General features: G+C 32.5%; 3 protein-coding genes across 6 annotated transcripts; 2 read left to right on the top strand and 1 right to left on the bottom strand.

The window, feature by feature from the left end:
* Nucleotides 1-5,952: 5,952 nt before the first annotated feature.
* Nucleotides 5,953-6,780, top strand: LOC133289668 (transcription factor HEC3-like). The gene has a single exon (XM_061487660.1). It carries the CDS (start codon nucleotides 5,953-5,955, stop codon nucleotides 6,778-6,780), a length of 828 nt encoding a protein of 275 aa, XP_061343644.1.
* Nucleotides 6,781-15,940: 9,160 nt separating this feature from the next.
* LOC133290177 (protein trichome berefringence-like 7) lies at nucleotides 15,941-22,391 on the top strand. 4 transcript variants are annotated; one of them, XR_009748616.1, is made up of 5 exons: nucleotides 15,941-17,023; nucleotides 18,636-18,794; nucleotides 19,110-19,420; nucleotides 20,483-20,683; nucleotides 22,296-22,391. XR_009748616.1 is itself a non-coding variant. In XM_061488250.1 (5 exons), exons 1-5 carry the CDS (start codon nucleotides 16,206-16,208, stop codon nucleotides 20,500-20,502), a joined length of 1,203 nt encoding a protein of 400 aa, XP_061344234.1. In that variant the 5' UTR covers nucleotides 15,941-16,205; the 3' UTR covers nucleotides 20,503-21,137. The 4 variants fall into 4 exon arrangements, 2 of the variants coding, with proteins under 2 accessions (XP_061344234.1, XP_061344217.1); XR_009748615.1 differs by lacking the exon at nucleotides 22,296-22,391 and adding an exon at nucleotides 20,779-21,137; XM_061488250.1 differs by lacking the exon at nucleotides 22,296-22,391 and having other exon boundaries at nucleotides 19,110-19,206; nucleotides 19,312-19,420; nucleotides 20,483-21,137.
* On the bottom strand, nucleotides 21,996-26,827 carry LOC133290166 (chromatin assembly factor 1 subunit FAS2). Its single transcript, XM_061488228.1, has 12 exons — nucleotides 26,714-26,827; nucleotides 26,443-26,554; nucleotides 26,117-26,143; nucleotides 25,967-26,039; nucleotides 25,465-25,568; nucleotides 25,110-25,321; nucleotides 24,923-25,019; nucleotides 24,464-24,536; nucleotides 23,096-23,184; nucleotides 22,746-22,884; nucleotides 22,548-22,648; nucleotides 21,996-22,472 (listed from the first exon to the last, which is right to left on the bottom strand). The coding sequence occupies exons 1-12, from the start codon at nucleotides 26,825-26,827 to the stop codon at nucleotides 22,009-22,011; spliced, it is 1,605 nt and encodes a 534-aa protein (XP_061344212.1). The 3' UTR covers nucleotides 21,996-22,008.
* Nucleotides 26,828-27,195: the final 368 nt, after the last annotated feature.

Below are 27,195 nucleotides of genomic sequence, written 5' to 3'. Positions count from 1 at the left end.
GGCTAGACACGGTTTAATTCAGTTTGATTTTCTTTATCAAATTGAACCAAACCAGAAAAGTGATTCGGTTATTCAGATGAATTGAACCGGTTTGAAATATAATTTGATTCGAGCCAATTTGAAAATAATATTCAATTCCTGAATTGATTTGAAAACAATATTGTGTAATTTGGTTTTGTTCGCGATTTGGTTAAGTTCATGTAGTTTTTTTACATTTTAAAACTGATCCGACAAGGTGGTTTGGTTCTTTTAAACCGATCCGTTCGTAAAAATAGTTCGATTCTTATACCTGTTTGGAAAAGGAAAAAATGTTTGTCATTTTAAATGACACAAAGTTATGTCATTTTTAATGAAACTACGTCCTTTTGGTGTGTTTTAACATTCTCTCTGCTCTATTTTCTTTTTATTTCTAATTTTATAAATTAAAAAATGACAAAACGCACCAAAATGACGTGGTTTCATTAAAAATGACACAAAGTTATGTCATTTAAAATGACAAACACTCTTCACCAAAAAAAAATGACAAACACTAAACCCGTTTGAAAAATATATATAATTTTGGTGTAGTCTGATTCAATTCACGGTTTGATTCGGGTCATTTGATTTATTTTTTTTCACCTCTAATTTCCATATATAAGACGGTTTTAAATAAATTGTAACACGTTAACTAATTTCTTGTTTCTATAGAATGAGAGTAACGATGATCATGTACTAATGATAATCTAGTATGCAAGTTGAAATTTCTTGAAATTTAAATAGTAGGATTTTAATTATAATATATTTTTAAAAGGATGATATGAGTGATATAATTTCATGATTTTAGTTATCAATTTATTCTTATATAAATAAATTCTGACATATGCTATTAATCTTGATTTTGAAGTAATTTGACTTATCTTAATCATTTTTTTTTTTAAAAAAAAAAACTATATTTTATCCATCAATCTATTGCTGATCAAAATCTAAAATATTCCATGGAAAAGTTACATGCTACATATGTATGTGTAGAAAAACTGATCACAAGCTTTTTGGTGAATAGGTATTACTGTTTCTTTTGGAGAATAAGCATACACAATTTATTTATTTTTGATGAATCGGTATAAAAGTTTTCTTTTTAGGAGAAAAGCAACAACTTTATTTATTATTCTATATCATTTAGCTTGAATTCACAGATTATACTCAAAACATAATTTGTAAACTAAACAAATATTTTTATTCTTCTAAACCATTTTGTACATATATATCACTATCATCCTAATAAGGCACCTTTTATGATTGGAAAGAGAATAGGTTTTAAGGGTAAACGTGATAAATTAAAAGGTCATTTTTCCCTTGATTTTTATATGGGATTAGTGCTTGTTCTTTTAAAGAATATAAAAATATATTATTTTACTCAAAATTACTGTCTTTTATGATGAGAAAAATAGTTCACAATAGAAATCATGGTAGAAGAAAGTGAGAGTTTTTTAAAATTTAAATACTAAATAAATAATAATAATTTTAACTAAAATGATTGTCCTTTAAAAGAACAAATATTTTTCACTTTTTATATTTTTATTCCGTGTGGTAAAATTAAAAAAAAATATTTTTATGATGCATTTTTTAAAACCAAATTACTTTCTTTATCTTCTAAGAAAAATATTAAAGTTGTTTTCTACAAAAAAAAAAAAAAAAAAAACTTATCTAATTATCATAAAATTTTTAAATATTTTGAAATTGTTAAAGAACTATTTCAATTCAAAAGTTTAAGCTATTATGTAATGCTACATTAATGATTTTTATATTTTCTAATATGCCCCTTCACACGAGAGCCCAATAGGCTTGAGGGGGGATAACAATATAATGGGGGTAGTGAGGATCGAACTCGTGACCACTTAGTCACATCGGTTTTTTTGGATATATTAGTCACATCGGCTTTGATAATATGTACAGAATCAATTCAACCCAAAAGCTTAAGCTGTTTGGTGAGGCTACATTAAGGATTTTATATTTCTCTGACACAACCCCTCATCGAGAGCCCATTGACCTAGAAGGGTGGACGATGCATCAGATCCAGCCTATCTGTGCTAAAAACACTACATAATAATAGAGTGGGGACGATGAGGATTGAACTCATTAGTCAAGTTGGTTCTGATACCTTCTGAAGAACAATTTCAATCCAAAAGTTTATAGCTATTAGATGAGCCTATATTAATTATTTTTATATTTCTTTAACATAACTGAAAGAGTTTTTGGGTTCTTTGAAAAAAAAAATAACGACCCTTAATTAGCTGGTTATTTAATGTGGTCTTTTATATATATGTAGGGTTAAATATTTCTACAGCCATTTTAGATAAAATTGTCTAAAACTACCCCTTTTTAACTAAGTCTGACGAGTAAGACATAAAAATTGTATTTTCTCAATTTTCTTTCTCCACGACGTCAGCCGTTAATGTCTGAGGAGAGAAGAAAAAAGAACAATTTTATTATTATAACTGTGTCTTGTTAGTCAGACTTAGTTAAAAAGGGGTAGTTGTAGATAATATTATCTAAAGTGGCTGTAGAAATACTTTTTCATATATAGAGAAAAATATTTCTCAAGCAGCTTGAGATATATTTATCTCTGTCCATCTCAAAACTACGTCGTTTTGTTTATTTATTTTTTTATATTAATTGATTCTCCTTTGAATGGTTATGATTTTCATTTTCTCTCTCTTTCTTTATCACCATTAATCCAACTTTGTACAATATGATTTAGTGGCCGGAGATAAAGTTATCTCAAGCAGCTTGAGAAACGATAAGCCCATATATATATACACACACACACACACAATGATTTTTAATGTGACTGTATATAAATATTGGTGCAGTCACCTAAAAACTACATCGTTTTGGTAGGGATAAAGGAAGTTTGCTTTCAAAATTAATTGTAGAAAATGGAAATACTATATTTTTTCTACCTTTGTATAGTTATGATTTCTCATATTTAATACTTTATATTTATTTTCATTTTTGTATGGTTATTATCCCCATATTTAATGCTTTCGCACTATAAAATGACATAGTTATGGGCCCCGCTTGCTTTAAAAAATAAACTATTTGCACGAAAATCAATCTCTCACTAGCGGGAGAAGATAATTTTCCTGCAACAGGAGAATTATTATTTTCAATATATATATATATAAATAAGGAAATGTTATACTTGTTACCTTTTTTTCTTACTATCTCTTACTATCAAATCTTAACCGTTGATTTCTGTCAATCTAACGGTTATAATTTAATAATTAATTAATAAGTGTGACCCATTAAATTATAACAGTTAGATTGACGGAAATCAACGGTTAAGATTTGATATTAAGAGGTATTAAGAAAAAAGATAGTAAATATAATCTTCCTCATATAAAATATATATATATATATATATATTTATTTATTTATTTATTGGTATAAACTATGGGTTCCCTTTTTGTCATTTGACATGACAAGAGCACTTTCCTACACACACAAATCAAGTGTGGGTCCCACGCTTAAAAAAAAAAAGTCAGACCAAAGGGCCTGTTTGGTGTGATGTATAAGGCCTGATAGTATAAGCTTATACTATACATTAATGAATTTTCAGTTGTTTGGTGTAATCATTGTATAGTATAAGCTTATACAACAGATCCCCTAATACATCAAAATGATGTATAACTTAATCAAGCCTAGAGAGGTGGGATTATACCTGATAAGGAATTGATGTATTAGCCTAATCCCATCCCATTCTTCTCTTTCCCATTGTAACCTTTTACCCTTAACCCCCCTTCTTCCCCACCCCGCTGTAATCTCATTTCTTCTTCTTCTCAAATCACATCAGTGTAGAAAGTTGTAACAAAATTGAATTCTGATTTTTCAAATTGTTACAATAATAACAACGAAACCTTGATGCTAGTGCCAGCTTGGGAGGGAAACATTGTCCCCATTTTAACACATTGTGTTTGTATTGACGGAGATCCCAAAACTTGCCTCCAATTCTAATTTATGCATTTATCTTCTACAATCTGCAATCAAATCCAGAGACGCATTCATCGTAAGATCTATTCATGCTTGAATCATCAAATAGGGCTTTCGTATGAGTGTTTTCTTGATGAACAACCTCCTCAATTTCTATGCTAAAATTGGTTCCTTCTCTGATGTTCACCGCGTGTTCGGTGAAATGCCCCTTAAGACCTCGTTCTTTTGGAACACCATTTTCTCCGATTATGCTAAAGGGGCGACATGGAAGCTGCACACTGTGTGTTTGATGAAATTCCTCAACCTGATTCAGTCTCCCAATAATAGTTTTTTGTTAAAATATTAATTTTTATTTCTACAAAATTTATTTATTTTTTAGACATACTAAATTAATATCATATGACATATATAGAAGAATTATATAAAAAAATTATTAAAGGGTATCTTTGTCAAAAATATTTTTTTTATCCTATCTAGTATTATACAGTGCATTACCAAACACTGGATAATATTATTTTATACAATACATTATCTTATACAATGTCATGTCAAACGTTGGATAGTATTAAAATCTAATCAGGGCTTATACTATCAGGCCTTATACTATCAGGTCTTATACTATCAGGTCTAATCTTATACTATGCACCAAACATGCCCAAAGTCAGGATACGACGCCGTATCCTTGTTGCAGGAATGAACAGTTCCATTCCTGCAACATGATTCTTATATTTCCCGTAAACTATATATCTGGGAACCGCAAACATAGCGCTGATTAATCCGAATTGAAGTCGAGTAGGATCACAAGTTGACAAAGCTCTTTTTGCTAAGATTTAACATAACTTTATACCAAGATTCGAACTAAATATTTCAATGTCGAAGCTGTGACTTTGAAGATGCCATCCAACTGTTCATCCTTCCCAAAATTTAGTGAAGTAGACTGGGAGCGAAATTATACCAACGAGCGAGAAGGCCTATAAAAATGGTAATAAAGGAGAAGCAGCCCAAGAATTTCAGTGCACAAATAATCAAATTGGAGAGAGAAAGCCAGCTAGTCTTTCGTAGTTTCAATTCTTTTCACTCCTAGCTACTAGCACATTTATAGTAGAGGTCGAGACGAGATTAACGTAGCTATCACTCGATCTGAATATTTAGATAAAAAAATCACTCCCGTTAAATTCGGCTAGCGAGTGTGGAGTGGAGGAAATTCTTATACGCAGTCTTACCCTTATATAATTGCAAATAGATTATTTTCTGGATTCGATCTGAATATTTTGATAAAATATATTAATTTAGACATAATGTATAATTAATTAAAAAATATTAAAAAGTAATAAATTAAAATGAAAACCAAAATACAAGAGATTTATTTTATAAAACCTTGGAAAATAACTGTGGTCTAGACTAGGTTATTGTAACGGGACGGGCTATACATCACTTTTTATTTCCATAAGCCTCGACATATTGATGATATTTTGTAGAACCGCATTGAATCCCTTTAATGTGCTGCACCACCTTTTCTTTTTATTCATTCATCTACATGCTTTTTGCAGTCACTCCCCTTTCAGTAAAAACCCGTTCCAAGTACTCTTCTCTTTTTTCTCTCTTCGGGTCCTCTCTAGGGTCTAGCCACCTTTTGAACCATCAAAGATCCATGTTGAGAATGAGAACCATAAAACCTTCAAGCTAATTACCCTTCCCTTCTTCGCCACACCATCAACAACCACACAGCTGGCACCATCTTACTATTACTATATAGCAGATATATATATATATTTAGTTAGATTATTTGTAAGTGGCTTTTCATTTCAAATGATCAAATCGAAAACCCTGTTTATTGTTTTTTGATTCTCTCTTTCTCTCTCTCTTTCTCTTGCTCCCTTTTCTTTTCTACTTTTAGCCAAAAAAAAAAAAAATTAAAAAAAATTCAGCAAATTAAACAACTACATCAGCTAGATCGATCCCATATTTCATATTTGTTTGGTGATGTATACCAACCAGAATACTAGTGCATTCCCAAATGTTAACAACACTTGGAATGTTGAAAAGATGGAAACAAATGAACATGACCATATTATTCACCAAATCCCTAATATTGGTTCTGGAATTTGGCCCAACAGCTACCACCACCTCCTTCAAATGCATCAAATACCATCCTCATCCACCACATCATCAACCACCATGGCACCTTCCTCATCAGGTTTTCTCAGTGACATACTAGGTGTTCACATAGAAGAAGATGAGGAACCAGAAGAAGAGTTAGGAGCCATGAAGGAGATGATGTACAAGATCGCTGCTATGCAACCAGTGGATATTGACCCTGCCACCATCAGAAAGCCAAAGAGGCGAAACGTTCGCATCAGTGACGACCCACAAAGTGTTGCAGCACGCCATAGAAGAGAGAGGATCAGTGAGAAAATACGCATCCTTCAAAGACTTGTCCCTGGTGGAACCAAAATGGACACAGCTTCCATGCTAGATGAAGCCATTCGCTATGTCAAGTTCTTGAAGAGGCAAATCAGGTTGCTTCAATCCACTCCTCAAACTCAACACCAACACCAACACCTTCCACAACCACCACAATGCATTGCTGCTGCTGCTACTACTACTCCTAGCACATTACTTTTAGCCCCGGGTTGTGATTGGCCTTTTGCACCAAATATATTACTAAGTTCTGCAACAACCGCCGCCGCTGCCACCACCGCCTCCTCCTCCATGGACATGCCGGCCGAATTGGGATTCGACGCCGGAGTCCATGGCCATGCTTGTGATGGCTCCTCCAGCTTTAATCGTCATGAGGTAATAAGTGAATAATTAGTAGTTGATTAATTAGGTTATATTGCTTATATATGTATATGGAATCATGGAGTGCTTAGTATTAGTAGTGTATTTGTATGATGATGACTATTAATTTTAGTTTGTGGGAGAAAAAAAGAAAAAGAAAAAGAAAAAGAATGAAGAAGCAAAGTAGAGTAATATTTTAGGGGATTGAGGGTCATGTGTGAGGGGAAAAGGTTTGTTAGGATATTGTTGACTAAAAGTTCTGTAGAATAATCATAACGGTTGGCTTGGGTTACGTATAGCCATATATAATAATAATATATAGAATAGAATAATGTCTGTGCAGTTTGAGTGTTGGCCGGAAAGTTTGTTTGGCCGACTCTCTCTTCCGGGAATAAATTCAACTGTGACGTGGGAAGCTATTGAATAATAATGAAACATCCATTATGGTCATATATCGTCTCGATCTCTAGATTTCTTCTCTTTCTTTCTGTGCCCTTTTTCTCTCTTTCTCTTTATATATGCATAATTACACATATACATGCTTATTGGCATGTGTGCCGTATATATTATTTATATATAATGTAAACGCACGCACTCAAGAGTGATTTCTACTCCAACAAGACAATATATATATAAATATATATAATTAACTAAGGTCAAGGTTTGAGTCTGATAATGTTTGAGGAAATCCCTAAAGGAGTGAAATAGAAACTCATGGTTAGACAAAATTAACCTAAAGCTGAAGAGATACCTTGTATTTTTATTTTTTATTTTTTGTTAATATCCCTTGTAAGTTTCAGACCCGTTGGTGGTATTATTACAGACGCTTGTGTAAATTGCTTTTATATAAAGGAAACAACTTCCAGCTTGATGCTGCAGTTATTACCTTGTGGCAGATTATTGATGTTTATATGGGTCTTGTAACCAATGTTATGAGAGTGTTGTTTAAAAAACATTTAATATCTTTCGTTAAGTTACCTTAAGAACTTAGATAATAAAATATTAAATGTTTTTGGGTTTTTAAATATTAAATGTTTCTATTTTTTTGTTTATATTTTATTTTGATTCCATAACTGGTGTACTTAGACAGTTAGTAAATTGTTACTTATATAGTCCGCCTCCTTTTCTCTGTGTGGAAATCAAACTGTGGGAGTGTGGGTTATGGATTCAAAACCTAACGGTTTTCATTTGCACTGAAAAAGAAACCTTGTTCTTCACCCTATGTTCAGTTTCTTTTGATTTTTTCCTTGTCGAGTCATCTTTATCTGCTTTTATTATATGTCTTCTTTCTTAATGAAGAAGAATAGTAGGACATCTCGATGCTGGTCTATGCGTATGGGAATACTTGCATTGCATGCACATCATGTCTACAATTGTATATTTCCTGTAAAGTTATATATGACACATACACTGGCCAGAAATTCATTTTTTTGCGACAGAATTTACGATGAAACATTTTGCAACAAGTATATTTGCAACGGAATTGGCATAAATTTCCGTCGCAAATGCTGTTTTTTCTTGTAGTATATATTGTATGAAATATAACTTATTGTTTAGTTTAATTAATGGGTTTTATGAGTGACATGTTGCATCACACAAGGTATTTTTTCTACGGACTCAAAAAGGTACGTGGTCTATTTGATTTTTCTCACTTATTGTTTGTGTCTATGGCATGACACATCTTGTGTCATGTAATATAATACTCACAAAACCCCTATTAATATACACAAATGAATTTGAATATATAGATGGTTATGTGTGCTAATATAACATCTACTACATAAAAAATATATAAACGTGGTGTATAAATAATGAAGACTATATTTGTAGCATATCATGTATTCGTCCATCAGCTGATCAAGGTGCCGAGGGAGGTGTATTGTTCATCCAGGTACACAAGTGCAGGTTGATATTTATGTGTGTGCGTGACTGCGTGTGTTGTTGTTGTTTGGGGGGGGGGGGGGGGGGGTATATTTAGATCGACAGGCTTGTTAGTTCATTAGTTCTAGTATGAAAAAGAGTCTTAATAACCAAACTTTTTCTTCTGAAAAAAATTTATGAAAAAGGTGATTATTGAAATTGCTAACTGATCATTTTTGAGTGCTTGGATTATTATTTCTAGAGGTAGTTTGCTATATATATCCCTGCAGCAAATATATAGTAATGAAAAAATAAATTTTTTTCAAGTATAATAATTTTCGGTCTCCATCTTTTTTAGCCTATGCTTCTACAAGAATTAATATACAGCTAGTATCTGCAATCAAATATGGAAATATGATCATGTATGCTTTATTTTAGAAATATATAGGGGTTCTAGCAAGATTAAAATCACATATTCCTTTCTCTCTCCCCTCACTCAACTAAAATTTACCAACTCTTGAATTAAAAGAAATGCTTCATCTTGTCCGCTTTTTTAAAAAAAAAATTAATGATGTTCTCTTGCCCACTCCCCCTTCATCGCCATCAACCCGCTACGCCCAACCCTAATGTCAGTCTCCATATATACACAATGACAGGTTAATTGTGGATTTGCAAAAGGATATGAAGGTGTAACAAAGTAGTCCTATGTTCCTGCACTAGTGATGTTAATTAGGAGGGAGTGGGTGAGAGAATGTTTTGTTAATTTTTAAGTAAATTATATTCTTCTACCCTGGAGATGCTTAAATTAATTATACACCATCTCCTCTGTTTTGAAAAATTACACCATCCTTTTCCTTAGATATTAACACATATTAGTCTATTTTAATATAAATGTGTCTCTTAGGGGCAGTTTTTCCAATCTTTGTGACTCTCAGCATCATTAGTGGCTAGTTTTGAACCCTTACAAATTATTGGTATATATTTTATTTTGTATGTTATATTTATATACAGTAGCTAATTTACAACTTTCATATAAAATGCGGGTAATTGCTTCAAATTTTAACTCTAGTCCTGTTCATCGCACGTATGCATCTACAAAAATGCGTGTAATAGCTTGTTTTTCGGTCACTAGCTAGAATCGTATTATTATATTCATTCACTTTTATAGACCGAGACTCACATGGGTAGACATATATACACAACCGTTTTATTATACAAAAACACAAAATGGTGGCTGTTAACTTCAGTGACTTTTCTGCTGATGGCGGTGCATGTGCTATTGTGCTGGTTCTTCAATTCAATTCCTATGGTTTATTTATATTTACGGTGTTTGTCCTATTAAAGCGTCCCAGTTTAATTAACCTTGATCACTGTATCGATCAACCCACAGAATATAATATATTCTTTTAATTATTCTAACTATATAATAAGATTGGAGTGCATATGTTTTATTTCTTTTCCCTTTACATTACAGCTTTATGAAGCACACATAATTAAATAAGAAAAAAGTCATAGCATTTGACAGCTGAATGCTTGATAGTTGATACTCATGATACTTCAGTCGGCATTATGAAAATACTCAAAAATGATATTATGATATCTGACATTACTTTCTAAGAAAGTTTTCATAATATTAAACCTAAAGATTATGATTTAGTAGCCGGCATCAGTTAGTTTCCGATCCAAGCATAACAAGCAAACAAAATTTCATCAAGAGAGATCCAAATTCGAGCTAGTTTGAGCTTTAATTTGAGTCACTGTTTAAAAATTATTAATTAATTTATCTAAATGCACAATACTTAAGGGTACACCTTTAAAATTTCATAGAAAGCATTTTGTCTAAGTTTATGTAAAAACTAGCTAGGCAATAATTAATAAAATACAAACGCTTTATCATGCTGCGTATTTTCAGTAATGTCAGATTTTTTCCCTGAACAATTCTTTGCATAACCATGCTCTTACTAAGTATAATTAATTACTAAAAAATTTAAGATAACATTAAAATAATTTCAACAAGAACTTTGTTACGTTGTTGTTTTTAATTATTATTTTAATATATATTAAGTTTTTAATTAGTTGTATATAATATACACCCTTCTTATGCGAGAATAATCCTCCCAGCCAAGTAATAAGAAAACAAACATGAAACATCAAGAGTGACTCAAATTCTGAATAGGCAAAACAAGCTCTTTAGTAAGGGAAAATGGAATAGTGGATCAGCACTACTCATTTTCAAGGTCCAATGGGCCAAAAGGTGCACCTTCTCATTCCAGTGAACCCCTTTTGATTAAAAAAAAAAAAAAAACTTTCTAGAGTACTAAGCACTTCCATGCATGAATGCCCAATGTGGTGGAGAACTTTTTATTTTTTATTTTTGGTAAAAGTGGTGGAGAATCTTTTCCTGGCAGAAACAAATATCTAATAATTAAACTCTCTGCGTTTCTGCAACTTATGGAAGAAAATGGTCACCTACTTCTTTTATTAGTAGCTTCTCTGAAACATATAAAACTGTCATCTATCTTCTTCTAGACCCTGAAAAGCATTATTTAATTGATCACATATTACAACCAAATTTTTTTGCATCATCAAGGACCTCTGAATCAAGTAAATTTTAATAGTTTTGAAATGTTCACACTTATAATTGATTTCGGATGTTGCACACGTTCTTAATAGATATTAAATAAATAATTTTTTTAATAAAATCTATGAAAACTTATATTAAATATTTGTTTACATAATTTATCATACAAAAGTCTCACATAAAAAGATTCATAACCATGTGACAATCTATGAAGCACCGACACTTCAAAAATTTTGACGTGTCGTGTCCGACACTCCCCAACACTCCAACACGCGTTATAGAAATTCAAAAAAAAGTTCAAAGGTTGCATTGCGTTGAGTTTTTAGTTCCAACTATTAGATACGTTGGATCACGATTATCATTTTATTGAGTTTAATATATATTTGAGATATCTTATGTTTCTTTGCAAAATTGATGAATATTATAAGTTTAGTATCATTTTTTTGTTAAATTATTGAATATTAAATATAATATACACCACATAAATTAAAAATATTATTTAATATGAAAACGTGTCCTAACGTGTCACAATCTTACATTTTTTATAATTAACGTATCGGAGTGTCGTGTTGTATCGTATCCCGTGTCTGTGTAGCGCTACATAGGTGATAATAGATAAAAGAAAAATAAACTGTAAGTACTTGAGTTTTTACAGCACATCCTTTTTCTAAAACTAAACGTTCATAATTTTTCCTTAAATCATGATAAGGTCAAAAACAAATTTTATAAGTTCCTACAATGAAACTAAAATTTTATAAAAGAAATTTACGACATCACTTTGTTATCTTACTAAAAATTATGTGAATTTTGACTTTTTAAAACCATTTTTATAAAAAAAAAAATTAATAAGATAATAATGTATGATTAAATAATAATATAATTTGAATTCCTTTTATCTTAAGTAGATATTTTTATTAATAATCATTTACTGAATACGTCGCTCAATTGAACTCACTTAGGAATGAATCCTTAATTAATTTGTTCGATATTGATTGTATAGTTATAAAATAAATAATAAATAAAAATAGTGGTGTTGAGAAAATGCCATCTTGAGAAGTGTGTACTGTAGACGACATCTAAACCGACAAAATGGTAATATAAAACATCGTTTTGTAGATAGAACAAGAAAATATAAGCACTGAGATTCTTATGCTTCGACGGCATGTTGTGCTCCCAAATTAAAAGTGAGACTAGTTTATTTTTTTATTTTTTTTATTAATACATTTTTATTGATAAACTATAAAAAGACACATTATTTTTCTTTTTCTTTTTTTAAAATACTAATAATAAAATTTATTTTTATTATTGTCTTTTAAATTAGTAAAATATGAAATTAGCGATATTTTGTAATTATTGTTAAAAATATATCAATTAAAATAAATTAACTTAAAGCTTTTAAGTTCACTAAAAAACAGAATTAACACCAAATACATTTGTTTTAGATTTTGAAAGAATTAAATTTAAAATAAATTAATTTATATTTAAGAATAATTTTGTCTGTATAGTAAAGTAAAATTATTTTTGAAGTGGAAACATAGATATGCTTTTAAAACTTTTATGGTTTCCACAATTAAAACCAATTTACTCAATAAAAATGATTAAAAAAAACTTTAAAAAGGAATTTTACTCATGTCGAAATTGATTTTAAGAAAGCTAAAAACTTAAACAAACAGGCAGACTCAGTTACTGGTGCAAGCTGATTTCTTGGCCAGAAACATGATTTTTCTGGGCAAACTAAGCAGAACTACATTTTGCTTTGTTTTCTTTTACATCACACTTTAAATAATATAATATCTGACACAAATTATTTATAACTATTATCAATTAACTTGAACTCGGTTTAACTTAAATATTAAGGCAACAAAAATAATTAATTAATTCTGTTAGATACATAGGATAATGTATATATAATGATGCATCCTTAGAATGACTTATGCACACAACGCAATGTGTAGTAGCATCTTAAATCCTACTAAAAATGGAGTTCGTTTTCATAGAAGTTGAGAATGGAGTAAAAAGAAGTTTTTAAGTAATTATAGATTAAGAATTTTCTTCTTTTGAATCACTCGATGTATACCATTTTTTTAATATAACAGAAAAAAAAAGATTAGGTCATTATAAAAGCTTCAATTATATAAATAATCATAGTCTTAATCTTGAAAAATCTGACTGGTGCCGATTATATGGCTAGTGAAACTGTGGAAGTGACATGCCTCGGGAACCAGATTGATAGGTATCTGTCCTAACATGGGGTTCAGGCAACGACCGAATCAGAAAATTTTGTATGGAGACAAAACTATAACATAATATATTTTTGGAAAAACCTAAAAAAAACTATGAATTTTTTTAATTATCACTTACTTTCTCACAAATTTTTTGAATCATTTACATCTTTATTTAGATTTTTTTTGTCACTTACCCCATTGACTTAAAGTTTCTTTATCACTTACCCCTCGAGGGGATAAGTGATAAAGAAACTTTAAGTCAGAGAATAAATGATTCAAAATTTTGGAGAGGGGATAAATGATTATGAAGAAAGTTATAGGTTTTTTTTTTAGTTTTTATTATATTTTTTTACCATTATTTTTAGATAAAGGTTATATTTACAAATTTTTTGTTTATAAACTACACTATATTTGACCGGTAAGACCATTGTTGTCAAAAACTAGTGTAAAAACATAGAAACTTATGCTTTTACGTTTTTACTGAAATGATACGTGTTAAAATGAAAATAAAAATCGGTAAAAACTCCATGCAAAAGATTAAAAACAATAAAAACGCAAGTTTCTACGTTTTTACTTAAATCAAAAATCTGAATCGGGTCAACTGTTAATCCATGACCTTTTTTTGTTAAAAAAAAAACCTATTTCTTTTCCACTAAATCAAAATGCATAGTATTTTCTTCTAGCTATTTGAAGAAAAAGAAAACCCTAGCTTGAGGTCGCTATTGCAGACAAAGAAGAGATGAAGTCATTGGTGAAAAGTTTGAGTACCAAGCTGAGGTGAGTTTTGAATCAATCTATTATGTTGTTATAGGAGCAAGAGAAAAGAACATTGAGGACATAGAACTGATGCAAAATGATGTGTTTGATTTGAACTAATTGAAATAATTTAGAAGTTATTAAACTTTATTATTTTGATGTTTTGAAACTCGGTTGTAGGAGTTATTAAACTCTTTTAAAGTTTTTGGATTTATGTCTTATATAGTTATGTGATTTATATCTTTTAAATATAAAATTGTTCATTGAATTTTGAGTAGTGACTTATGTGATGTACATATATAATTTTGTATCTTAACCATAAGTAGTAAAAACTTTACGTTTCGTGTCGTTTCTACCATCCACTTCTGTTCTATGTAGAAACTCGATTTTGACAACATTGAATAAGACACTCTTGAGTAGAGTATTACCGGTCAGACATAGTGTAATAATTTGTAAGTTTGTAAAAAAGAGTTTGTTAATATAACCCTACTCTTATTTTTATTATATGAGATAATTTTATCTTTTATACATACATAAAAGTGTGTGAGATTTTTTTTCTTTTTTTCTATTCATATGTACACACGTATAAATGTGGGGCCCATATTTTTTTTCTCTTTCTTCTATTCACATAACCTTATATGAGCCTCACATAATTTTATCAGAAAAATATTTCTGCAGTTAATGCAGATAAGTTATCTGTATTTATACTCTCAAAACGACGTCGTTTTGGGATTAAAAGATTAACAAATTATAATTATGAAGACTATAATAATAGAGGTAGGATATTTTGACTACCAATTTTTTCTACTACCACTTTAATCACCATTGGATTAAAAGTTATTTTTCTTTTCTCTCTCTTCATTCAACTTTTCCTCTAATCCAATGGTGATTAAAGTGGTAGTGGATTGGTAGTAGAAAAAATTGGTAGTCAAAATATCCTAACCCATAATAATAACCCTGAAATACATTAAAATTACAAAAATACCATGATTTCTCCCCCAAAACAATATTGTTTTGGACTTACTGCAGATAACTTATCTGCAGTAACTGCAGCAAAAGTGAACCCTAATTTTATATGCGTATAGGAGATAATTTTATTTCATACCAGAAATATTAATCCCTATTTTTTTAAGTTACAAAATTTTATTTATATGACTACAAAATTAAATATGGAATTAGAATTATGTATTTTATTCATCTCATGAATAAAACATTATCTTGTTTGCTAAAAGAAGAAAAAAAGAAAATGTAAACATTTAGGTGGTGTTTGGTTGGGAGCTTTTCAGCAGATATCTATGTTTCTGAAGTATGGCTTTTAGAAACACTATGTTTGTTTCAACGTATTTTCACCAAAAACCTATCTATCCAATTTGTCTGGATTTATGAAAAACATAGATATCCGCACTGTTTAGAAACCCAATTTGAAGGTGGGATTTTTCGGAAAACCGGTTATCTGGCTTTTAATGCACTGTTGATTTCATAAAGTTACTTAATTTTCTCAGTAAAGTTTTTTCCCACCAAACAATTTTTTTTTTACATTTTTCTACCTATCTCACTTTATCTATCTTTTCAATCATTTCTCTATCTATTACATTTCCCTACTACTCCAAAAAATTTTCCTTAACCAAACGGCCCTTACATAAAAAAAACAAAGGTTTCCTTGGAAAGTAAATGTACCTTGTCTCATCATGGTACAGATGTCTTAACTAAAACTCTGTTCTCCGCGTGCTGCTTTTCAGTTTATATGCCCTCAAAGTTCCAACTTCAAATCAAACCACCAACACACCCAAACCTTCGATGACACATGTTCTCACCCAACCCAAGTGTCACTCTTTCTTCCTCGGATTTTGATTTTTCTATAGCCTCATACGTTATCAATTTTCAGCATCTGGGTTTCTTTCTCTCTCTCCAAAATCGAATCTTTCCTATCTGGGTCATTGGATTTGCCTTTTCAACTTGCTGATGATGTTATTAACAGGGGTTTAGTGCTCGTTGCGATGCTTCCTGAGTTGATTGCGTAATGGCATGTCACAATGAGTGCTTTGAATAGGAGCATTTCGTTCAACAGGACTGCATCCTTCAATCGAAGGGCTCTCAGTATTGGAAGTCCAAAAATTGATCGTAATCGTTTCGGATGGGTCTCTCTGAGATTTCAGGTCCTTGTGATCATTGGGTCTGTGATTTCCTTCTTTCTAGCCGTTGGTTGTGGCTACATATATGTGCTTCCTAGCCTTAGCCACGCGTTTTTTCATGGCCAAGGTTTCTTCTCTGACCATAACAATGAATCACTGAGAAACTGTGATGTCTCTGATGGAAGCTGGGTCCAGGTACCAGGATACCCCTTGTACAATGCCACAGAGTGTCCTTTTGTGGAACAAGGATTCGATTGTTTAGGGAATGGAAGGAGTGATAGGGATTATCTTAGTTGGAGGTGGAAACCTAAGAGTTGTGATATTCCAAGGTTTGATGTGCGCGGTGTTTTGGAAATGTTAAGAAGCAAAAGGGTTGTTTTTGTTGGCGATTCAATGAGTAGAACACAGTGGGAGTCTATGATTTGCATGCTGATGGCTGGAGTTGAGGATAAGAAGAGTGTTTATGAAGTGAACCAGAATAAGATAACAAAGCGTATTAGGTTCTTAGGGGTTCGGTTCAGTGCCTTCAATTTTACCATTGAATTTTTTCGCTCGGTTTTCCTGGTGCAGCAGGGTCCTGTGCCTAAACATGCACCAAGGAGGGTCAAATCAACACTTATATTGGACAAGTTAGATGATATAAGTGACCAGTGGGTTAATTCAGATGTTCTGATATTCAACACTGGACATTGGTGGGTGCCATCTAAGCTCTTCGATGTGTAAGCCTCCCTTCTTTTTCATATTCTTTTTTTTTAATAGAAAGCCATTAGTGTTCTTGTGTATGATCATATCTGCTACAGTTGATTCTTTTGCTATTCATTACCATGGTCTTCACAGTTCTTACTGACCTGTTTATCACTATCAGTAGGTTTTATTTAAGTGAAAAAAATTGTTCACCAATACGAAAGTTTTCATAACTGTTAACCTAATAGCTCACAATAGCTATTGTTCTCTTATTAGTTTAATCAGTATGATTTTGCAGTTCTTGAATGTCATTATATAAGTGAGGTAATAAAAGCTATGGTTTCAGAATTTATATAATAGGAGATGCTTGAGCTACCAAAAAATTTAACCGATAGGCTGCCTTTTTTTGTTGAATTAATATATTTCAAGAGATTGTTGTTATGACTATTTCCTTGCCTATACTTAAGAATTGAAATGATTGACACTTGAATTTTGGTTTTCTTATTTATACTCACTTGGATTGTTTGTTGTTGTTAGTGGGGCATTACATGTGACCCTCCCAGATAGCGGTGCACTTAGTGTATATTGTTTGTATTTCTGTTTCTAATTTAAGAAACCAACTCTGGCACCGTTTTGAGCAAGTTTAATCACCTTAACAAATCTTCTCTGTGGGATCAACATTGTCTTTGCCCTTTCAACCTTCTGTAAACCTGCGTATATTTTACTACGCTTCTTTACCAATATCATCTGAGCCTTGCAATTCATCAGAAGCATTGGAAACAGTCATGCTTAATTGGATATTGTTTCTACTATCCTATTATTGTTACAATCTAAAATTTAATATATTAGATTTGGATTTTTCAAGGGAAAATTTCTCATTCTCTGAAGAGGGATAGGGATCGAGGGAAGAGTTTTATCTCACAACCTGAGAGTGGGAGCTAAGGGCAGTTTCGGGTTGGACTAAGGCATGCATCACATCATGTTCATATTCTTTTATCAAATAGAATATATTCAAATATCCCATTTTGACATCTATTTGAAATGTTTGTAGTAAATGTAATTGTGGTAGCTATTCATAGTAGTTACTTCTGCATCCTCCTTTTATGCGATTTTAAAATTACATTCAAGAGTACTTTCATAATGAAAAACGACATTATACTTAAGATCATGCACAATTGAGCAATATTGTGACTACCTTTCCTGAGAATTTCTTCCTCATGCATTGCCTTTTGAATATTCCTAATACGCAGGATAAGCTCTCTGACATTGCTTCTGGATTCTGTTTCTAAGCATAATGTTTATAAATTGAATGTTACATAGTAGCAGCAAAGGCTGTGTTAGCAGAAATGTGCTTATTATCTGAACTTGGCTTTGGTGAAATGAATTAATTGGGGTGAGGTAGAGGAATGGGTAGGCTCTACTTGTCATCTTGAAAGTATCAGTGGTTAGACTTGTTGAAAGTAACTTCCATTTGTTATCTTCATCTCTCAATTAAAAAGTTGAAAGAAAACTATGTAACGAACATAATATTCATTATTAATTAAACATTCATTCCATTGCCTTTTAAAATTTCTTTTTGTTAGGCGTGATCTGACTTTGTTTCTTTTTCTTTGTTCCTGTGTAAAATGGTTCGCTTGTGTTCAACAGGGGTTGCTATTTCAAGGTTGGAAGCTCTCTGAAACTTGGGATGTCAATTCCTGCTGCCTTTAGAATAGCACTTGAAACTTGGGCATCATGGGTTGAGAGAGAGATTAATACAAATAGAACTCGCGTCTTCTTTAGGACTTTTGAGCCATCTCACTGGAGGTATTCCTACAATATTGGTAACATGATTCTCTATTTAAGTTGTTTAGCTTTCTTCTTTATATAATTGCTTAAAACTATTCCTTTTCTAAGAAGTAAGAACTATATTCATTTATCTTGTTCTTCACTTTTCCCCCCTTCAAAATATCCTTGCATGTAGCAAACTTTGTTCAGTTTAAGGAACTTTAATTCATGCATTCGAATTTCTAACCTTTGAAATGGCGCTTGCTAGGCTTTGGCTTCTATTAACTCGGATCTTTTCTAGGCATAATCTGCTCACTTCAACAATTATTGATCAAGCTTTCATGTTTGCTGCAGTGATCAAACCCGTAGAACTTGCAATGTGACCCGGTACCCCACATTAGAAACTAATGGAAGGGATAAAAGCTTGTTTTCAGACTCGGTTTTGGAAGTTGTAAATAATGTTACTGTTCCTATAAATGTTCTCCGTGTTACTTCTATGTCAGCTTTCCGGAGTGACGCGCATGTTGGTAACTGGACTGACATTCCATCTGTTCAGGATTGTAGCCACTGGTGTCTACCTGGAGTGCCTGATATGTGGAATGAAATTATCCTGTCCCAACTTTTTCCTGAATATGAAATCACTCTTCGGCCTGTGGAATCACACAGTAAGTTCAGTTACTTTCTTATACTTTTTTTTTTTTTTGGTAAACTCTTATACTCTTTTTAACTTTGCCTGAGAGCTTATATGGCATGACTTATATATATATATATACTTGATTGGCTAGAATGCACAAACACCCCCCTTTTTTTATTTTTGGGTAGGATGCACAAACACCCCTTAACTTTTATTGGTGTAATCACTTCCCCTATGTTTAGTAATTGGACAAATATTCCCCTTAAATATACTTTTTATCTAAACTGACAATGAAATCATTTTACATTAAAAAAAAAAATGTTAAATATTTACCTTTTATTCAGTCTAATTTACACTTTTATCATATCGGGAATGAATAAATTCTTATGATTCTATTCTTTAGTAATTTTTTTGGATTGTTCAATAATTTTAAAGGTTTCTTTTATATTAATTACTGATTATTTAGATTGAATAATAGTGAAGCCTCTTATATATTGCTCAAATGACACTACTTTTATAGTGAATAAGTAGAGAACTAAATGGAGAGGGGTGTATTTTCCTAATTACTTAAGTGGTGTAATTGCAAGAACTATTTGCCCTTAAATGTGACTGTGTGAATGTGGAGCCACAAAATAACTATTTTCCCTTGCTGTTCTATTTCTAGATCGATCCTCAACTATGTAATAAATCCTTTAAATTATCGGACCTCTCCATTTCACATTCTGTTTGGTATCCTAGTCTTATGTTAATGCATGGTAATTTATTTCACTTTATTTCTTAGTAGTTTCTATTCTCAGGTTGACCAATGCATGGCTAAGTAGCTATTTTGTTTTTCTCATATATGCCATGCTGTTTAGGGAATTTATTTATTCTTTTTCTTAAGCAGATGAATTATAGTTGTAACTTAACTTTTAGTTTGGATACTTTACATTTTTCTACTTACCCCTGTAAAGTATGTCTTTAGTCATAAGCTCAAGTCTTAACAAACCCCCAGCCCTTATTCCACATCAGAGAGAAAAAGAGTACTTTTCTCTTTCTAATGCTTCATCATTTTTAGAAAAGAATTACTTCTCTCATATATATTTTTTTCTAGGTGCTGATCAGAGAGACTAACATTCTTAGTACTTACAAGCCTACCTCAAAAAATTCAGATGCTTCATAAGAAGTATGGATCAGATTTCATCCCCATGCTAACATTATAAATCTGGAGCCATCTCCTCATTCTCCAATTGCTGACCTCTGCCATCTACCACGGTTTTCTGCAATACTCAAAATTGCATCAGATTTTGTGAAAGTAAGCCCCACATAACCATTAAGATTGTATTTGTACCAGGTTGTCTAAAACAGATAGTAATTTTTTGATTAATTTTCCAATTCTTTGTATCTCAGAAAAGGTGTTGTCTGGGATGTGACAGATTTGTCTGCATGTCATGGCTTTTGATTTTGATCATGACAAGCTGTTGTTCTCCATAACAAAAGTGAAAGAGAAGAATAGTACGAATCACTCAATTTCCTTTTCCAGATTGCCCTGTTTTCATAATGTCATATTGCTCTTTATTTGAATGAAATCGTGGTTAAATTTCTGCTTCTCCGTTTTTCTTTTGGCCTAGAGAGAGAGAGAGAGGCACCATTCTGATAGGATTGGTCATGGGATGACGCCTATTCAGATCCTTGATGTTTATCTCTGTATTCTGCACAATACATTGGGTTAAGAACAACCCATAGATAGGGTGGAGACCAATCCACTCGAATGTTGAAAGCATGCTCAGTTTAATCCGTGGTTAGCTTGGCATGTTGTCTTAAAAAGACTTGATGAACAGCCCTCAATTACCTCACATCAGATGGATTGTGCGACCATTTCTGTCGCTACAAACTGCGATCATCAAGTAACTTGGTGAACAAGTCCAGGCACTATCCACAGAAGAGGATGTTCACTTCCATAAGTTGACAAAATTCAGTTGTTGAATCAATACTAGTTGATGGGATAAAAACATTTTGTTTCTCACATGGAACATAATTATTATCCTTCTCTTTAAGATGATGAAATAAGACTGAAGTGAGAATAATCATCCAAGAATCTCTATTCAATCAAAAAGATTATTCGCGTGCTTTTAACATGATTTCTTTATATTCGATTTTTTTGGATTAGTGGCAAGTACTATTCAACTCAGTAAAATGTATGGCAATGTAATATCTATTCAAGCCAACTTCCATCTGCTGTTTCATACACTTCGAAATAAAATTTAATGTTTGCTTCCACAACACGAGTATATGTGATTTTTAAAATGTAACGTATAACAAGATGTCTTGCACCTACCAAAGCAAGCAAGATATTAACAAAAGGTATTTGTGCTGTCTTACCATCCCTTGTATTGTTTAATAATTTCATTTCTTGATCACTCTGTACTTTTTATCTTCGAACATGTGATAGGACACGAGAAGTAGAATAACAGGTTCACAAAGAACTCTCAAAAATGATTGTTTTCACTAAAGGTTACATTGGAATCTATATTACAGATATTGCAAACGAAAACAAGAAAAACAAAAATTGGGGGGAGGGGGAGGATGACTTAGAAATATAGGCCGCTCAAAAATATATACACAGGCGGAATTGAAAAATTATGGGTCAATTGAAATAGGAGTAATACGCTTCTTAGCTGACTTATTTGAGATGGGCGTACTTTTTGAACTGGACAATTGTTTCCCTACCTTTTCTTCGGGTTGTGATTTTATACCATCTAAACTTGATTGCGGTTTCTCTGTCTTCTCTTCTGCTTCAGTTTGTTTTCCATCTGAATTTGCTGGCTGTTTCTCTGCCTTCTCTTCTGCTCCTAAATTTAGTTTCTCAGCTTTATCCTCTGCTTCAGTTTTTCTACTATCTAATACAGCTGCTCCAACACTTCCAGTTGCTTCAATGATCATGTCATCAACCTTCTCTTCTTCAATGATCATGTCATCAGCCTTCTCTTCTTCCAATTTCCTGCTTTCTGCTACCAGTGCACCAACATCCCCAGTTGGTACAAGGACAGTGTCGTTGGCTGTCTGCTGGGTGCTCTTACAATCCTTGTCTGAGACCTTTCCTTCTAGAAAATATGTAATAGGGAAATTAAAAACCTCAGTGGTGAAAATATAACTGCAGAAAAACAAACGCAGCTTACGTGGTAAAGAGAAAGGTGATCCAAGTTCGTCATCTTCAAATTCGACCAATGAGCAAAAGCAATCTTGTGAGGACAATGCCAAATAATGGGCATCAGGTGACCTAGTGAACACATACTGGCTATAGTTAAATCTTTTCCAAAAAAATCCATCTTAATTCTCAAACCTGAAGAGGATTTACTATCCACTATAACATTTACCAGGCGATATCTGTTATTGCAGCATAATGAAGACCAGCTAATACTGCTATTGGAGAAGTGCCCTCGGTATCGTAAATGTACAATGAATTCAAAGTGGCGACAGCAAATACAATGCGATACGGGAGCTTAAATAACCCATCTGCACTAAACAAAATCAGCATTATGCATCTGCTAAGCAATACATTCTCCAAGACAAGCAGAATTTCAAGCAATACTATTTGGTGGGGAAAAAGTCTCAGATTTAAGTTGACCCCCATGCCACTCAGGCAATTCAATTGTAACAGTACCATCGAGCACCATTTGTATATAGTGATTGTTCTTAAATACAAGTATACCAAGTAAATAAGTACCTGAGTGAGTTCCCCGAAGGTTAAAAATAATGGGGCAAAACCGGACAGCAACAACAGGTTTGCTTGCACAAGGAAGCTGTATAGCAGGCCTGTATATCGGGTCAAATAATAAAATAAAACGCATCATAGACACATGCTTTTGCAACTCGGATCATTAGCTTAACATGAATAATAACACATAAAAGCAGTGTTGTTAAAACGTAGTGTCGAAACGGTTGAAACGTACGATTTTACGTTTTTTTGCCTAAAAAACGTGTTGAAACGGTTGTTGAAACGTAAAATGTGTTGAAACGGTTGAAACGGCGAGTCAACTCGGTTGACTCGGCGAGTTTACCGAGTTGACTCAGAATTATAAAAAAAAAAAAAACGGGCCGAACTGGGTGCGTTCTCAGTGGGTCTATTTCTGATTTGTTCTGTTACAAAAAATAATGACTTTTTTTGTTTTAGAATATATTATTAATACCCGATTGTATTGGGTTCGGTGATTGGGTCTCTTCTCTTCGTTTGGATATTTTGTCTCCTTCGCAAGTCGCAAGCGGTGGACGGTGGTCTTCGAGAATCGGACTTCGGACAAAGCAGAATACAGCAGCTATTTTCTGATCAATTTATATCAGATTCAACTCATTTGAACTTCGGACTTCACATCACCAAGCAACTTACTTCACCCATTTGATACCTTTTTTTTTTGGATCTCGTTTCTCTCCTAGTCTGAGCAAGACATCAGCGTTCTCGTTTCTTTTTTTTTTCCTATTTGTTTCTTTCCTACTTCTAAGCAAACACGTTCCTAATCAGTCGGTGCTTTGGCTTTTTTTATTTATTTATGGTATATATGATTGTTTGGATATATATGATTGTTTATATATATGATTGTTTTTTTATTTACAGATCTCTTCGTTGGGATATATATGATTGTTTCTGGCCATTTTTATTTTATAGAAAAAAATATAAAAAATAAAATTATATATTTCTCTGAATTTTATATGTAGTTCTGCGTTTTAAAATTATATATTTTTATTATCTTTTATTTTATTGCCTTAGTATTTTGATTTTAGTATGTATTATGATGACTAAGTTCAAAATTAATTTTTATTTCCTTAGTGTTTGGGCATGTTTTGGTTATATGTTGGATATTTTATTTTTTAGGTATGTACTCTTACGTTTACGTTTCACGTTTTTACGTTTTTGATTACCCTTACTGTTTCGGCGTAGACTCTACGTTTTAACAACATTGCATAAAAGCCAGATTAACTGTATAGTTTGCAGCATTGAAATTTGATGGCTCATCTAGATAGCAGAAGATTGGAAGTCTGTTTTGGGTTTGCATAATGTCTTCAGCACTTTAAAAGATAACATAGCTGAAAGACTTACCGAGAAAGATCTTTTCTAGAAAATATGTAAGCCGCATTTACAGATTCAGATGCAGTATTAATTTTGTAAGAGCCTGAAATAGGTAAAGTGGCATATGAACTTTGCTGTAAGAATCAGTGCATAAAGTAAAAGCTATGCAGGAATTCAGATGAAGAAATCAATAGATGTGATTCAACCTATAAGTTGCAATTATATTATATGCATGTCAGGCAAAACAAAGTAGAGAAAAAATAAAAATTGTGTGAACATGAGTAGGAAACTAACAACACATAAATTAACAATTAAGCTTTGACCGCATCATCCACTTTGTTGTAAAATAAAAGATGATAGACCATGAAAGAATAAAGCACTGGCCTGATTCTAAAAGAATCTCTGCATACATTTACAAAAGCTCATCCACAGAACAAGCGCAAAAAAGAAAGAATAATTGAATCAAGATCTACTCAAGTAGATAGATACCTGCAGGGACAAGTAGAAATGAACCATCGGGAGACCAGGCTAATCTTCTGAAGAAAGATGGCAGCGTCTCATCATGGAAGAGATGATATTTCGATAACTGCATCATAAAAATTACGCCTGATATTCATGTTTGTGACATTCCATCCATGATGCAAAAAAAGACGAATATGGATCTTAATATCCTAACCTTAGAATCCTTTAATAATGGCTGTTCTGCCTTAGAAATAACATGCTGACAAACATAATTGATTTTCTCGGTGCCCTTTGATTTATGAGGCTTATTGATGTAAATTCGGCAAGTCCTGTCAGAACTAAGAGAAGTAACATACTTCCCAAGAGGGTCCCATGCAACCCCCTGAACATAGTGTGCATGGGTATCCAATGTCTGAAGGTTAGTTCCTGACACACAAGGATCAAATACTTTAAGAATATGAACCAAGCATATTATCGATTTCCATTACAGTTACACCATATCAATTGCCATGCGCCACGGTCAAAGCATATTAAGGACACAAGCTGAAGTTATGTGTTGCCTTTCTTACCTTTGTTAGCATCCCAAATAATGCAACAATTATCGACTGATCCAGATATGAGAAAAGTGGCATCGGTAGACCACTGCAGGTCCAGAATGTCCTTGTGATGAGACCTGATTCACAAAAATATTATAAGCAGGAAATTAATGCTGTAAAACATGAATGTCCGAATGAATATTGAAAAACAAAATGATAACAATAACGTGATTGGTCTTTATGAGCGGTTTTAATCAGAGTTTTGAAAATATTATTTCTCATATAATTTTTTCAGAAATAAATAAAAAAGGAATTATTATGTTAAATTAAAACAGGTGACAATGAATTTGGCCTTTGTTTTTTGAATAAACTATGAAACCTCGAAACTGGCGAAATATGCAATTCACATCAGAATGGGGATGTTAACCGTCCAAAATATGCAAAAATTTGCAATACTGCCAGTTTATTCATGATGTTAACTTTTAAATTATAATGCATGAAAAGACTCATTGACTAATCAAAGCAGAGGCCTTACCGTAACATCTTGTGAACCTTCCATGTCTGACCAGTATCTGTAGAATGTAGCTTCCATATTATCAGGTCACCTCCTGAAAAAAGAAAAATCTAATTTGGTAACATTGCCTAACTCGAGCCAAATATTCCGTAGTAGTCATCAAAGTCATACCATCAGAACCAGAGGCTAGCAGTTCCCCTGAAACATCAACAAAAAAAAAGAGTAATTACCAATTTACCAACAAAAAACATCACTTCTTTTCCAGTTGGATAGTGAGTTGGGGTGAAGAATGAAACTAATTGACTCGAAAAATTCCAATCTCATCATACAGAAAAAGATCTAAGAGAAGCGAAAAGGGTTAAACAGTTCCTTAGATTCAACAATTAATCAAGAGAGGAAATTTGACAATTGAAGTCAGAACCGCCAAATTAAATATAGTTAATGCTTCTATGAAACAAAGTATTTTGCGAAACTTAACAGAAATGATATGCCCTTACCAGAAGAAGAGAAGCGAATAACATTCACTGCAGTACTATGGTGAGACAGGCTACTAAGATAGGTAACTACGGGTAGCTTATTCTGTGTTCCTGCTGGTTTTATTGACCAAAGCTGTGGAAATAGAAGACGAATCACATGTTAACTGTAACAAAATCAAGAGGCATTCCTTCGTTGTTTCAATGTTTCTCTTTATTTCACAATCAATTCAACGATGCTGAAGGAAAATTCACAATGATTTACCCTAAACGATGAGAATAAAGAAAGAATGACCTTAATGTCGCAATCGGCGCCGGCTGTGGCGAGAGTGGAGGAGAGAGGATGGAAATCGAGGGTTAAGACAGGTTTGTTCTCATGCCAGATTATCTGAATCGTGCCGCCCTTCATTCCTTTCTCTCTGCGTTTGAGATCCAATCACAGTTTTAGGTTTTCACTCAACTCCGAAAGAAGCCACACACACACACACAGCGAAATGGAATTTCGCGCTGCTAGCTTTCACTTTGGCGGGAAATGATGACCTACTCGTCTCCTTTTATAGTTGGCTAAATTACTGTATTAACTCCCCCTTTTTCTTTTTACTTGTATGCATTAAAAAATACTGTATTAAACCCCGGGGTGGGCAGATATGGTAGTGAACTGTGCTCCGAAGAAGGGATTTTTCTAATATACTTCCATGGTTCTTTACTAAAAAAAAAAAAAAATCTTTTATTTATACTCTTTTCTTTTTTTTCTAAATTCCATCTCAATCCATTTTT

Source organism: Gastrolobium bilobum, unplaced genomic scaffold, assembly GCF_033153095.1.
Source record: "Gastrolobium bilobum isolate Gb01-03AN ecotype WA unplaced genomic scaffold, APGP_CSIRO_Gbil_v1 utg4377, whole genome shotgun sequence".
In the NCBI taxonomy this organism is placed as follows: domain Eukaryota; kingdom Viridiplantae; phylum Streptophyta; class Magnoliopsida; order Fabales; family Fabaceae; genus Gastrolobium; species Gastrolobium bilobum.
This window is presented reverse-complemented; position numbering and strand designations above follow the sequence as displayed.